This window comes from Artemia sp. Qi Xiang Cuo, chromosome 11 (assembly GCF_049724085.1).
Source record: "Artemia sp. Qi Xiang Cuo chromosome 11, ASM4972408v1, whole genome shotgun sequence".
Classification (NCBI taxonomy): Eukaryota; Metazoa; Arthropoda; class Branchiopoda; order Anostraca; family Artemiidae; genus Artemia; species Artemia sp. Qi Xiang Cuo.
Window position 1 is genome coordinate 71,598,553 of NC_142804.1, and position 15,293 is coordinate 71,613,845.

At 38.3% G+C, this 15,293-nt stretch overlaps 1 protein-coding gene across 1 annotated transcript in view; it reads right to left on the bottom strand.

The window, feature by feature from the left end:
* Positions 1-15,293, bottom strand: part of LOC148947306 (peroxidasin-like) — a 170,545-nt gene that overhangs the window by 136,185 nt on the left and 19,067 nt on the right. Inside the window, exon 5 of the mRNA XM_089096565.1 lies at positions 2,581-2,837. Within this exon, the coding sequence (XP_088952691.1) occupies positions 2,581-2,837 (257 nt within the window). The remainder of the gene's footprint in view (positions 1-2,580; positions 2,838-15,293) is intronic.

Sequence of the window (15,293 nt, forward strand, 5' to 3'; positions counted from 1 at the left end):
TTACCGGTTAGACTACACTCCATATTTCTATGTATTTCCATGTGTAATTGACCTATATATCACTGTCCTTGGTAATTCAATGCACAGGTTAGACTACATTTTTGTGAAATTCAATGTATCTTTTCATGTAAGTTTCGGATTCCCTATATAGATACTACTTATGTACGAGAATAACACTTTAGCGATTAAGGTAGGAGATGAGATTAGCAGCTGGTTTCGTATTAAATCAGGAGTTACGCAGGGTTTCGTTCTGTCCCCCTTTATATGGATCATTTGTTGGACTTTGTCTTAAGGAGCACAGGAAAGGCAATGGGAGACCACGGAATCAAATGGGGAAGAAAAACTCTCCTGGACTTAGATTGTGCTGATGATTTAAACATCCTAGATGAGATCGTAAGCAAAAGGAATGAACTTTTAGGTGTTTTGCGAGTTCAGGGTGGTAAAATAGGTTTGAAAATAAATATTAAGAAGACTAAGCCGCTAAGGCTAGGAATAAGTGAAGATGAAAAGGTGACGTTGGGTAACGAAAAGATTGATCAGGTGGACAGCTTCACTTACCTTGGCAGTATTATTAGTAAAGACGGTGGGAGCAGGAAAGAAGTTAAAAGTAGAATACCAAGCTCAGGATGTTTTTTCACAGTTAAAGAAAGTTTGGAAGAATAGAACAATAAGTTTGCAAACCAAGATTAGAATATTGGAAGTTACAGTGATGACAGTGGTCAAGTATGGCTCTGAAGCATGGGTGCTCTGAAAAACGGTTGAAGATTTGCTAGATTTTTCCAGAGAAATTGCCTAGGGATTGTTCTGGGTACTAGCTGACTGGCCGTATTTCAAACAGTAGGCTGTACGAAAAGTGTGGTTAAATACCGTTTCCTAAGGCTATAATGACAGAAAGGTTGAAATGGCTAGGACATGTTCAAAGGATGAAAGATGACTGATTGCCGAAAATTGTCCTTTTCGGCCAACCGTCTTGGGCTAAACAGAAAGCATGTCATCCGTTGTTCGGGTGGGAGGATGTCCTAAAGTGAGATTTGAAGGAAATGGGAACTACCTGGGAGGGTCTGAAGAGGGAGGGTTTGAATAGATTGGGAATTAGGAGGAGCGTGCGTACCTGTGTTGGCCTCAGGCGGCTTGGTGCTGCGGTGAGTTGTTACTAGTAGTCATAATTTTTGGAGATAGGGGCGTAGATACGAAAATCGCTAAAAATAAGAAAATTGTACAAATAAAATCAAAAGATTATAGAAAAATTGTAAGTCTCAGAATTTTTTGGAGAACTGATTGGGTCCGAAGACTCCAACCGCACCTATGTACACGTTCCTATAGATCTCATGCAACCCACATATTTTTTCAATCTGGGTTCCCTTTCTAAGCAAATATCTCCGTACCTTCATCGTGTTATTAACAATAATATTTATTTTAATAGAAAGCCTTTCAGTCTAAATAATTATTATTTTTTTCTCTTTAAGTGTTTTTTTTTTCGTGTTTTTGTCCCGCATGCAGTAATGCATTGGGTAGTATTTTTTTAATGAGAAGTTTGTTTATTGTAACCCGTTTGTAAATAAAAAACAGTCCTTTCAGAAAAGACCGTAGAGACAATAAGGCTGCTTACCTGCTTACAAGTATGACTCATAAAGAGGATCAGGAGAGGAGCAAGCCAGAAAGGGGTCAGATGCAAGGGTAGACGTAAGGTCTGCTATGGTCCTAAATTATCGAAAAAAAAATCTTTGAACTCATATAACGAGGAGGATTTCCTCGTATATGGGCCTTGAGTCTAGGTTGCAAGGCATGCCTATGAATTATTATAATGCCAAGTTATTTCTTTGGTATTAACTAAAAAGTTTGTTTTGACGGTTTTGTTTTCCAGACATTAAATCGAGAAGGGAATGGCGCTCGAGCGGTATATTAAAAAAAAAAGTTTAGGAACTACCTATAACTTCAGGTAACATGATAAAAGGCGTGAAAGAAATACTTACCTATTTTTTATGATGCTAAGGATGGTAAAGTGGATTAAAATTTAAATATACATTTCCACTTCCCATCAGGGGCAATTGCCCCCCCCCCAATAATGTAGAAAAAAATATTATACATCTCATGCCACTTGACTATCCGGATATGGACCCCTCTTACCACCCCTCGTCCCAATAAAATTCTAGAGATTCACCCCTGCCTCCCATATGTATCAGTCTCTTAGATATTTATATACAACCAGGCACGTACACAAGAAATGATTTCTAGGGGGGGTAACCAATTTTTTTTAAGTCGAGAGGAATAATAAAAAGTGAGGGAGTATAGTAAAATACAAATTTTAATTGATGATTCTAAAAAGAAGTACCCAGAAATTTAAGAAAATCTAGGATTTCGGGAGGGGTATGAGCCCCCCCCTCCTGCATACGCCCTTGCTTATGACCAATTGATCAATGCACTAAGTCATCCTTACCTCTCTTGAGATCCCTCTCAACAGAAGTAAGGTCGAGAGGTAGAGGTTCTCATCTCCCTATCTTACCTTGGGGGTCTGAGCCCCCCACCTCCTGCGTACGCCCTACTTATGACCTATTGATCAATGCACTTAGTTATCCTTACCTCTCTTGAGGACTTGAGCCAAGTGTTACTTCATCTTTTCTCCAGACCAGTGTTGGGTTAGGTAAGCCTTCTGCCTCACAAATTAGCTCCAGTTCCTGTCCCTGTCGAGAGGTTTCGATTTGGTTCGGCCTTTTTAGTATTGTGGGTGCCTTTTTAGGCTCTGAAGTTGAGTAGACAAAAAGGCTTGCTTCCGATGATATAGCCCCAGCAATATTTTGTGCAATGCATTTATATTGCCCTTGATCAGAAAGCTGGACCTGAAATGCGTGTTTCATTAACAACTATGAAATACATAGAATTGAAAGGTGAGGAAATACCCAAGATTTTGATTTAGTGGGAGAGATGAATTTTTTCAAAAAAATATTTTTTTAGTATGTTTAGCAAACATATTTCTATATGAGACTATTAACAGACTTTTATAGGAGTAGAGCATTAGACTAGAGCATTTTAGCCGAAATAGACTTCTGATGACATCAAGCCAACGGTATATTCGGCACGCGATATCGGGAACGGTATATTGACCATGATAAAAAAAGGACCAAAATATATTGAAAGTGAAAATATGTTTCTTAAGGATTTAAAGACAAGGTTAGAAAACCAAAAGGTCCAGCGTTGGGATGTGAGTAAAATTGCTTCGACTAGTTATTTTTCTAAAGAAGTATTGAAAAGTTTTTGTGAAAATAATCTTAAGTCAAAATTATCCGGTGTGTACATTAGAATTTGGATTCAGGCGTATGCCAACTGTCTACCCTTACTAACATATTGGAGGGATTTCAATTTTCCAAAAAGACAATATACCACTTGCCCACTAAGTGGTATATTGGAGTATGAATTCGAACAGTTTCTTCTTAGATGCAATGACTTTGCGGATTTAAGAAAAGATTAGTAGCTATATAATGTGCTGCTACTAGCTCACCACATCACCAAGCCGCCTGAGGCCAACTCAGCTATGTAGGCTACGCTGCTCCTCCACCCCAATCTATTCAAACCCTCCCTCTTTACCCTCCCAGAAAGTTCCCGTTTTCTTTATATCTTTCTTTATAATATCCTCCCACCCCAACCGTGGACGACCTGCTTTCTGTTTAGCCCTAGACGGTTGGCGGAAAAGGACAATTTTAGGAAATCCGTCATCCTTCATCCGCAGAATGTGCCCAAGCCATCTCAACATTTATTTCATTATAGACCTAGGAATCAGGATTGAACCACCCTTTTCGTTTCACCCCCCCCCTCCCGGAAATGTTTGTCTAACTCGTAAAAACGTAAAAAAAGGATATAAACAAATTTTTATGCGTTTTTTGATTTTTTTTGTGTACCTCTTTGGGGATATTTCATTTAATAAATACTCCCAATTGTCTTTTAATTACTAAAATTGCCTTTTTAGGAAAAAAAAATTATTGAAAATACCTTTTTTGGTCTTTTCATTAAAAAAATGACAAACTTGCTTCCTGAGATTTTGAAAAAAAAAATTGCCTCTCCTTACTAAATTTTCAGAAATTTACGCCATTGACAGAAAAATGAATTAGTCAATACCTTCGTATCTATAATCTAATAATAGACGAATAACATGAAAAGTGTTTGATAATTATTGGACAGTAATCTATGTTTCACCATCCTACTCAGCTCCCAGCTTTCACAACTTGCTAAGATTGGACAAGAAGAGCACCGTAAGGTACCCCAAAAGAATGCTGGTTGTGTCTACTGAGAGCTTTCATCCATATCAATTCTCGATTCTCTTTGTCCATAAGTTCCTTCCCTTTTACAGTCCATTTTTTTTTCACTTCCATAATATGTTTAGGGATAGCCTCCTTACACCCCTGCTTCCTCCGTCCTCTATCAAATAGGGCTGTCTTGTTTCAGCTGTCACCGGGTAGGATAGTAATCTATCTTTCACCATCCTACCCAGCTTTCACAACTTGCTAAGATTGGGCAAGAAGAGCACCATCCCCATTATGCTGCGTTAGGAGTAGGTTTAATTAATGCAAACTTGCGTTAATTAAGTAAATTACACTACTTTAGACTATTTTCGGGGGGGGGGGGTGCCCCCTCACCTGGATCCACCACTGCCCCCCCTCCCCTTTGTTTTTTTGGTTACTTATATCTCTAAAATAGTTTTTTTTATATTGCTGATTACTACTCCCCCCTTTCCTCCACGTTTCAGAATATTTGAATGCATATTAAATATAATTCACGATTATTCAAAACAATGAGGTGTTACAATACACAATGAGCTTATCTTGGATTTATGATTGCTTTTAAAATATAATACATATTTATAAATGCAAAGACATCTTAGGTTAAAATAATTCTTGACCTCTCCTTCAACACTAACATCCTTGAATAAATTACAACCTAAAAGAAACTCCTAGCATGCTAGCAAATTATTTCAGTATGTTTAGATATTTGGTGCGATACACATGTTGTCAGTGGTGTAAATTGTGAAGTAATCTATCTACTATGGATTCTGCAATGGCTCAAGCAATACTGCCATCATTATCAGGCAATCTACCAGTGACTTCTCTAGCCCCAGCAATTAATGGTCAGCTAATAGTTGGTGTTCCCTCCATCGTAGGTGTTACTCCAGAAATTATCGAGGAGGAAGAAGAAAAAAGTGGATGGATCGCGAAAATAGGAAAATTGCCATTGCCAATACTTTTACCAATGGTTGGTTTGTCAATAATTCTTACTGTGGTTGTTATTGTTATTATTGTGGTGCAATCGACACATATAACCATAATTTTACTTGGTAGTCTGTTCCCATTCTTTTTCCCGGGTGCTTTAAACTACAGAAAAAAGGACAAGTCTCTTAATAATATGTCAGATCCTTATGGATATGGAAGACGTGGACCTTACGGTCATAACCGAAGACCGACACCAGAAGATGAGGCATTAACACTGCCAACAAATTTGCCATATGTGATGGACGAAAGAGACTGGGTCCGGGCGATGAAAATTCAGCTTGCCTATGATAAGCATACAAAAGAATACAAGAAACTGAAGAAGCTTGAAAAGGAAGAAAATGAATATGGATATCCTTATGTTGATAATAAGAAATATCATAAGTACAGAAAATAAAGTAAGCCTGCTTTTAATTTAAGATATAGCAGGGGGCAAAAGCTCGGGGTTTGTTATTTGATTTTTTGGTAAATCACCAGTAGCGTAGGTGGGGGGTGGGGCAAGGGGAACCACTGTCCTTGGGTGCATCCTCTGAGGGGGCACCAAAATGAGTTTTATTTGGTCCATACTATGATCTACATACATTGTGGTTGTGATGGGGGGGGGGGGAGGTGCAAAAAATGATATTATTCCAGGGCACTGAAAACTGTAGATATGGGTCTATTGCAGCCCCTGAGAGAAATCAAACACCCAGGGAACGTTGTACCAAAGGTAGACAAAATGCAAATACACAGATAAACAGGAAGTTTAGTTGTAAAAGATATTAACATATTGTGACTCAAAATCGTATCGTTCTTTTTACTGGAAAAAAAGTTATTTGTCTCTCCAGAAATTAAATTTTGTTTTCATTCTAGATTTCTTGTTCATAATTAGTTAGCCTTGTTTTTTTTTTTTTTTTGTAAGATTCGGCTATTTTTCTCCCCAAGAATGAAAATGGTGTAATGGGCTTGAGAAAACAAGTCACAAAAATGATTAATTGAATTAAGGAGCACTTACTAAATAGAGTTTTAGGACAAGTTTTCCTTTTCTCTGATAAAAACAAAGGAATGTGTCAAGAAAGGCTTGAGAAGCTATTGTTGGTTATGGAGTCCATTGAGATTTCGCCTCGGGCCTGACATATTGCACATATTTGACTTCGCGATTACTCAGCAAAAAGAAGACTTACGCTGTTTTAGAGACGTAAACAGGGTGCGGACCGCTTTTAGGTTCAAATCCACAGAAAATCTGGATATTCTAACGCATTGCCCTTAAATGTCATATATTTTTCTTCCTTTTTGTTAACCTTTTCAAGTCTGGCCAACCCCAAAAATTGATTACCCCGTACATTTCTATAATTCTTTTCATAATCCGGGTAAACCTGAAAAGATTGGGGGATATTTAAACTCAGGGCACTTTTTGGAAGACGAATAAGATTATTCTTTTGGAAATAATCCACATATTTACCTATTGCTTAAAAAAAATAAATAGGGAAGATACTGCCCTCCATCAATCCCACTGCGCAGAGATTTGTCTGTTCTGCAAATCTTGAAACTTCCCTTCAGTGAGGTATAACAAATTTCTGATTTTTCATGAGAATATATATGATGGCACGGACACAATTTTAGCTCAGTTCAATTGTATAAAATAAAAGTAATCAATTCGCGGATCAACGGTTAATTCACCAGCTTTAAAGTTAATATGCTCAAATCCTTTGCACATCGTATATTTCTTGAATAGCAATGTCCTCCTTTTTAGACTTATTGAAAATCGAACACATTCAAAACTATTTTGACCGATTTTTGCTGTTTTTTTTTTATTCTGCCTGTTTTTCCTTTGAAATTCTCAAAATATGACTGTAAAATGTTTCCTTACATTATTCGAGTTTAGAGATAAAAGGACAAATCGCTCTTTCCTAAACTTTGTTCCTAAAGTTTTAATGACTTGGAAACTCTTAGTTCTATTGAGCCTTTTTCTCAGACAACACTTTAAGTTCGGTATCTATTCGTGACAGACACGCAAGTGATATAAGTGGCTCAGATTCCAAATTGTGGGTTAAAACATACTACGAAATTAAAAATAAAAGAGCGGAAAGTGGACTTTTTCTTGGATTATAATCTCTTTTTTTGAATGTGTAAGAACATTTACGCAGAAATATAATATTAAACAATTGATTTTACTAGTTTGAAAACCTTGTTTTCCTTGGAGAAAAACATCCAAAACAGAATTATATCACCGAAACTGCTTTTCGTAACCTCAAACTACCGCAGTCCCGCCAACCTGCCGCGCGTCCCCTACTTGCCGCGAGTTCATTATAAGCAGCAATGGAAAGAAGCTGTGTTTTTCTATGGCCTTATACCAGAGCTGTATCCAAGTTGTTTTCGGGGGAGGGCACAATAAAATAAAATTCTGGTAGGGGGTTTACAAAAAAGAATTAAAAACGCATCAAATAATTGTTTATATTCATTTCTGTTACATTTTTTACCAGTCGGACAAACATTTCGGGGGGGGGGTAAAACCCCCTAACCCCCTCCCTGGAAACGGCCTTGCCGTATACAATATTTTTTTGTTAAATCTCATCTAAATTTAAAAAAAAAAAAGCAAAAATATTTACCCATCAAATTTCTTGGTAAAATGGTCGATACAAGCATATTCAATTGCAGCTCCATATTATTTCAAGGAAATACTGAACAAAGTATGATTGCAAAGCATAGGTTTGGCCAAGATGAATTTCTACACCCAAATAAGAAAGGTGTGTACATATTCAAACTTCATTTTCTGAAAAATTAGTGAAAGAGCTGGGCTATAATAACTATTTTCATGGAAGACGATTTTTAACGCTATATCCAGGAAAACTACAATTAAATGATCAATTTAGAGTAAATACAATCTAAAACATCTTGTTCAATTGTCTGGTTATCAGACGCACAGAAAAAAACTCGAGGAAACAGTGATGAGTGTAGTATAACGGAAAAGAATGTTTGACTTTGTAGCCAGTCCAACCATAAATGTATATATGTTATATACCCTTAAATGTATCAGAAACCAATAAAATGTAGTCAAAATGATACAAGAATCTAACCCCTTGCTTTGGTTTTGTTTCCTTGCTGTCAATTACTTTTTGTAAAATGATAAAACTCAGCATTTGGTATATAAAAAAGATGACACGTCAATCCTTCCCATGCGAAAAAGTAATGAAAATGAGAAAGCCGGGACACCAAAAAAAGTAAACTAATTATCAGGAACTTCTACCATCTAATCGCTGAAGATCACTGTTATCTAGCAGCCTATTATCACTTGAACATCCTTCTTAGTAGCGGAAATTGAACCAAATTTTTTGCATCCTCAAATGCACTAGAAACCAAAACTAGGTATGCCCACTAGCAAAAGGTACCCACCCCTTATAACCGAAGATGATGGTTAAAGAAGGAATTTTAAAAATAGATATTGACTAAGTAAGTTTATTTGTAATCTTTGGAGTATTGGTCCTCAGGTCCTTAGCGATGTTGTCAAGCAGCACCAGAGGGTCAATAAGTCAAAAATGAGAAATAATCCTGTGATTTCTGTACCACCTTCGTAAATATAGCAGGAATTTACAATATTTAAAACAGCCCCTCCTTAGCTGAAGACGGTCTTTTTCACGCATTAGAGGCTGTAAAACGGAAAGAAAAAGAATTGTAGGAGAACAAAACTATCGTAAAGTTTACATAAGCCTCGACGGTTGTACCTCCCTCTATTAAGCGACATTTTACCATATAAGAAGCGAATACACTGTAGAGCACTAGCAACCAGAGACGAACATGTAGTCGAAAGTGTATCAGAACAAGTAATCCCAAGCCATTTCAACTTTGAGACACGCTCGAGTAGCGATGTACCCACATGTAAAGGAGGAGCAGGGTTAGAAGTATTAAAATACAGAAACTCGCATTTTGAAGCATTTACAGAAAACCCAATCATACTCAAAGCATTAATCAGAAAATTTAAATTTTTTGTGAGGGCCGACCTAGTATGACTAACCAGCGGTACATCATCAGCATAAGCAATATGACTAACAGCAGCATTTTCTAAAAACACAGTAGGAGACAGCATTCGCATACAGTCCGCAAGAACAGTTTCAAAAATATATAAAGACAACACACCGCCTTGCCTGACTCCCTTCTTTACTGAAATAGGCTCAGATATATCAGACATCCATTCTAACCAAACGAGCGAATTGAAATACCAATATTGAGGAACTTTTACGACGGAAGAATTGACTCCTGCTCTAAATAAGCAATAAAGCGCTTGCGAATGTACAACGTTGTCAAAAGCGCCTGAGATATCAACCGAGCAAAAATAAAGTGGCCTTTTTTGTATTTTTGCCGAGACTAGCAACTGACCTTGTACATGATGGACTTGAGAACAACCAAAACCAGCTCTGAACCCAACTTGATAATCAGAAAAATCCCATTTAGTCAAAATTTCAGGCAATACGACACACTCAAACAGCTTGCTCATGAAGCAGGACACTGTAATTGGTCGATAACTGGAACACTGATCTGTGTCCTTTCCCTTTTTCAAAACAGATGTTACGATTCCCGAAAGAAAATTATCTGGAACTAACGACTGGGCTAAACACATTTGGAATAGGAGCTGAATGTGTGCTAACAATAATAGAAACTTCATTGTAACACAGACCATCCATATCAGGAGCACTTGATTGCTTAACCCTTTTTAAAGCCCGATAGATATCACCACCAGATACTGACAATATATGGGCTTGCTGAAGAACTTGAGGAATAGGATTAGGCAATAAGGAAGAAAACATGGACTTGATTTAATGATTAAATGTAGAAAAACACGAGTAAAATGAGCAACAAGATGACTGATTTTGATAATCGAAACGGTAGCAGGCACACTTTGGTGCTATCACATTGGACCGTGACTTACGATCCGAGGGGCCATCCAAAGCATTCAGGTGGGCTTGACGTAAAGAAGATCTAAACTGACGTTTCGAATTTTGCTTGATTTTAAATATTTCGGTAGACTTGGGCCGATTACAAGCAATCAAAAGGCGAAGCCAAAACTTCGCGCGTTGTATAGCTTTTCTCACTTCTGGACACATATTCCACAACGGTTTCCTGGTGCCAAATCTAACACGTTCAAAAAGAACCGTAGCTGAAGCAGCTGATGTCAAACAATACACGAGCTGGTAATAATAACAATTCAAATATATCTTAGCTGTTTATGACTTTACGGAGGTTTGTAAAAGGTGAAAAGGCACTTTCAGGCTTGACAATAACGAGCAAAGAACATACAAATAAGCTTCAGAATTTACTCGTTTCCAATTTGGCCTATCAAACCATTTATTATTGTTAGAAGAACGGTCATAAGCAAGAAGAGCAGACGACTCAATTTAACAAGTTACAGGCAGGTGATTATCCTCAACCTTATCATCCAAAACAATGACATGAGGAACCAAAAGTGATCCGTTTGAAGCTATATTATGATCAAGGTTTGATCTAGCAGCATCACGGTTATGAATGTAGGTAAATTCCTTGTTCATATTCACTAACTGATAGTCGCTAGGCAAAGCATCAAAAAACGGGCCACTTATTTCAGATTTGGTCAGAAGATTGGCATTAATATCACCAGCCACAATCCAATTTAATCCCTGATTAGTCACTCTTAGCAGAAGTATCCTGAGACGATCACAAGCACCCGCGAAAGAAGATAGGTAAGAAATGTTCTTGCGATTGCACGGTATATATACATTGATGAAGACCATATTAACGCACTTTATTGCCAGTAAATTATGATCAGAAGAAATAAGCTCAGGCTTCTGAGAGAGGCGAACTACAGTTTGAAGGCCCTCAGAGGGCAAACTGCGCGTTTTTTAGCTTTGCGTACAAACGAATGGTGGGTGGGTGACCGTTTAAAAGCATCTCTATTGGTTTTAGTTAAAAAATGTTCCTGTAGGAAAACTATATCACAATCAAGAAGCTCATCAACAAGAAGATCTTTGTCTTTGGTTCCATTAATATTAGGTGAAAAAAAGTGATATCTATTGCCACTAGCAATCATTTCTTATCCTTATTCCGAGCTTTTTTTAACACAAGGCATCAGAGACTATAGGAAACATGATTTCCCCCGCAGTTGGCGCAATTCGGGCTTTCAGCGCAAGGATTATCACGTGTGTTGCAATGTCCAACAGCGCACCGTAATCACTTTTGATTAGTCGATGGGAGTGGGCAATTACCGACAATATGGTTTGGCAATTGACAACGGTAACATCTAGGAGGTAATTTCTGGAACGATCTAATTTTAAAAAGCTAGTATCCCAGACACAAACCATCATTTATAACTTTATTTAAGGCGGAAGGCGGAAGGATCTGGAACTCCTAATTTTAGTTGCATCAACAAGACCGGAAATCATACTATTAAGCTCTGATTTTAGCACACCAGCAGGGATGTCACTCATAATACCAAGCACTTTTTGATTAAGGACATTAGTGGACACATTAAGTTGACTAGTTGCAGCGGCGGCAAGAGAAACGGCTGAGGCTTCATCTCAGTTATGAACTACCCATCTTTTCTTGACAGGATCAGATCTCACACTTACGATACCATCATGACCATCCAGAGTATCAAGGGTCTCTTTGCGCTCAATAGGATTTTTGAGGTTAGTAGGTGGGTTTTAAAAAGTCATTGCATAGGACGATTTTGAAGAGACAGAAAACTCTTGCATTAACGACAGAGGACGTCCAATTTTTCCAGGCAAAAGACAAACAGGAATTTACAGGGCAACTCATCGCACAAAAAGCAACGGCAGGAATGAGTGGTACTTCATAAAAAAAGGAACGAGTGGTGGCGGATAACAAAGACTGGCAGACCGGCATCATTAGCATCGCTTGCGGGATGTTCCTTTCCCTCTTCTGCTAATTCCCAGTACGCTTCTTAACAATATGAAATTGAAAATGGCACTATAAAATTGATGCTATAGATGGCGGGCCAATCTACCCGAAAAGCTGGTGAAAATACCCAAAGAGCCTATTTCAATATATTAGAGAAGGACTTACAAACACTATTTAGCAAAATATTTATCTTTATAGGGAAACAACAATAGGAAAAAAAAAACACTTAAAATAATTCAGAAACTTTTTTCCAGACAACAGCAAAGAAGCAAACTCAGGCACAATAACATTGAATATACTATAGATGGTATGAGTTTCAAGGATTTCTTTGCGCTCATTAGGATCTTAGAGGTTAGTAGGTCAGTTTTTTAGAATAACTGCATAGGACGATTTCGAAGAGACAGAACACTCTTACATTAACGACGGAGGACGTCCAATTTTTCCAGGCAGAAGAGTTCTCACACACTCAGACAAAAGAGAGTAACTCAGACAAACAGGAGTTTACAGGGCAATTCAACGCACAAAAAGTATCGACAGGAATGAGTGGTACTTCACTAGAGTGGCGGATAACTAAGACTGGCAGACCAGGATCATCAGCATCGAACTTTGTGATGGTATCAGTAATATCAGAGATAATTTTAATAGACACATTTGTGCCCACTCTCTTTGGCTGAATTTTTCCAGGATGGCAAAACTGGAAGATTTGCCCCCTCGCTTCAGAAACCTGGGCGAGTGTAAAAAATTCAGACATATGTTTCTTTATACTATCTGAAGAAAAGCCTTTTTCAATACTATTTTGGACAAAATTCAGAACAGGACTATAAACGAATAATTCAGCGATCCACGCCATCAGCACCGAATGCTATATAAAAACTGAATTAAGGAATCTAAGAACAAGAGAAGTGTAAGGACCCCCTCAACAGTTCCCCACAATTTACATGTAACTTAATTTTTATCTGATGCATTTAGGGCGTGTAGGAGGGGGGACTAGTTGCCCTCCGATCTCTTTTGACTCTTAAAAAGTAAACAAGAACTTTCAATTTCAAATCAAATGAGCCCTGTCCGAAGTTTATAAGAGCATCCCTTCCATAAGAAGTACATATGCCCCTAGAGCATTACTCATAACGCCTGCCTCCGGGCCTTGGCGGGTTCCGTCACCACAGGAATTTTTCTTATCTGACCTTTGAACTGTTTTTAATGAAATGAGTATTATAAAAATTTTATCGGATGGGCTTGGGGAAAAAAGGTTTTGGTTGGGGGGGGGGGCTAGTTGCCTCCGGATATCTTTTGACTCTTAAAAATTGAACTATAACTTTCAATTTGCAATCAAATGAGCCCCCTCTGAAGTTTATTCGAGCATCTCTTTAATAAGAACGATACACGCCCCGGGGACAAAACTTACAACTCCTATCCCCAGGGCCCTGGGGGGAGTTTTTCTAATCTAATTTTTGAACAATTTCCAAAACACTGGCTATCTCAAAATTTTTAGTGGACGGGTTTTGGGAAAAAAGAGCGGGAGGGGGGGGGCTAGTTTAACCCTCTTAACTCTTAAAAATTGAACTAGAACTTTCAATTTCCAATCAAATGAGCCCTATTGACACCGGATTTTTTCTTACCCGACCTTTTCTCTTTTGACTATTAAAAAGTTAACTCGAACTTTCAATATCCAATCAACTGAGCCCTCTCTGAAGTTTATACGAGCATCCCTTTCATACGAACAATATATGCCCCAGGGCATAAATTACAACGCCTGCCCCCGGGCCCTGGGGGGTTGTGACGACACCTGAGTTTTTGTCATCTGACTTTTGAAAATTTTTTAACTTAATGCCTATCTCAACATTTTTATTGGATGGATATGAGGAAAAGGGGCGTGGGGGGCTAGTTGCCCTCCAATATCTTTTGACTCGAAAAAACTTAACTAGAACTTTCAGTTTCCAATCAAATGAGCCATCTCTGAATTTGTTTTACGAGCATCCCTTCAATAAGAACCATATATTCCCCAAGGGCATAACTTACAACATATGCCCTCGGGCCCTGGGGGGCTGTGTTGACCCTCCAGTTTTCGTTATATGGTCTTTGACTATTTAAAAAAAAGCTATCTCAAAGTTCTTATCGGATGGGTTTGAGGAAAAAAGGGGGTGGAGGGGGGGCGGGGGGCTAGGTGCCCTCCAATCTCTTTTGACTCTTAAAAAGTGAGCTTTCAATTTCCAATCAAATGATCCCTCTTTGAAGTTAATACGAACATCCCTTCCATAAGACCCATATATGCCCCCAGGGCATGACTTACAACGCCTTCCTCCGGGCCCTGGGGGGCTGTGTCGACTCCGGATTTTTTGTTACATGATCTTTGAACTATTTTTAACAAAATAGCTATCTTAAAATTTTATTAGATATATTTGGGAAAAAAGGGTTTAGGGGAGGGGGGAGCTGTTTACTCTATAATATCTTTTCACGCTTAAAAAGTGGATTAGAACTTTCAATTTCCAATCAATTGAGTCCTCTCTGAAATTTATATGAGCGTTCCTTCCATAAGAACCGTATATGCCCCCTGGGCATAACTTATGACCCTTGCACATGACGACTGGGGGGGGGAGTGTCCTGCTCAAACAGATAATTTTCAGAACTTTCAACTACGTTGAACAAAATGGCTATACCAAAATTTTGATTGGATGTCTTTGGGGAAATGGTGGGCGTGGAAAGGGTGTCAGTTGCCTTAGAGTCACTTTTGACTATTAAAAAGAGAATTAGCCATTTAAATTTCCAATCGAATGAACCCTTTCTGAAGTTTCTAAGACAATGTTGTCTATACAAATCCTTATATGCCCCCAGGGGATAACTTTCAACCCATGCCCTGAGGGCTATGGTGGAGTTCTCATCCTCAAAGACCTAATTTACAGAATTTAAAACTACGTTTAATAAAATGGCTGTCTCAAAATTTTGATTGGATGTGTTTGGGGAAAAAGTGGGCGTGAGAGGGGGGTTAGTTGCCCTCAAATCACTTTCGACTATAAAAAAGGGCACTAGCCCTTTGAATTTCCAATCGAATGAGCCTTTTTTGAAGTTTCTACGACAACGCCTTTTATAAAAACCTATTATCCCCCCAGGGAATAACTTAAAACCCTTGCCCTGAGGGTTGTGGGGAGTGTCCTTCTCAAAAACATATTTTCTATC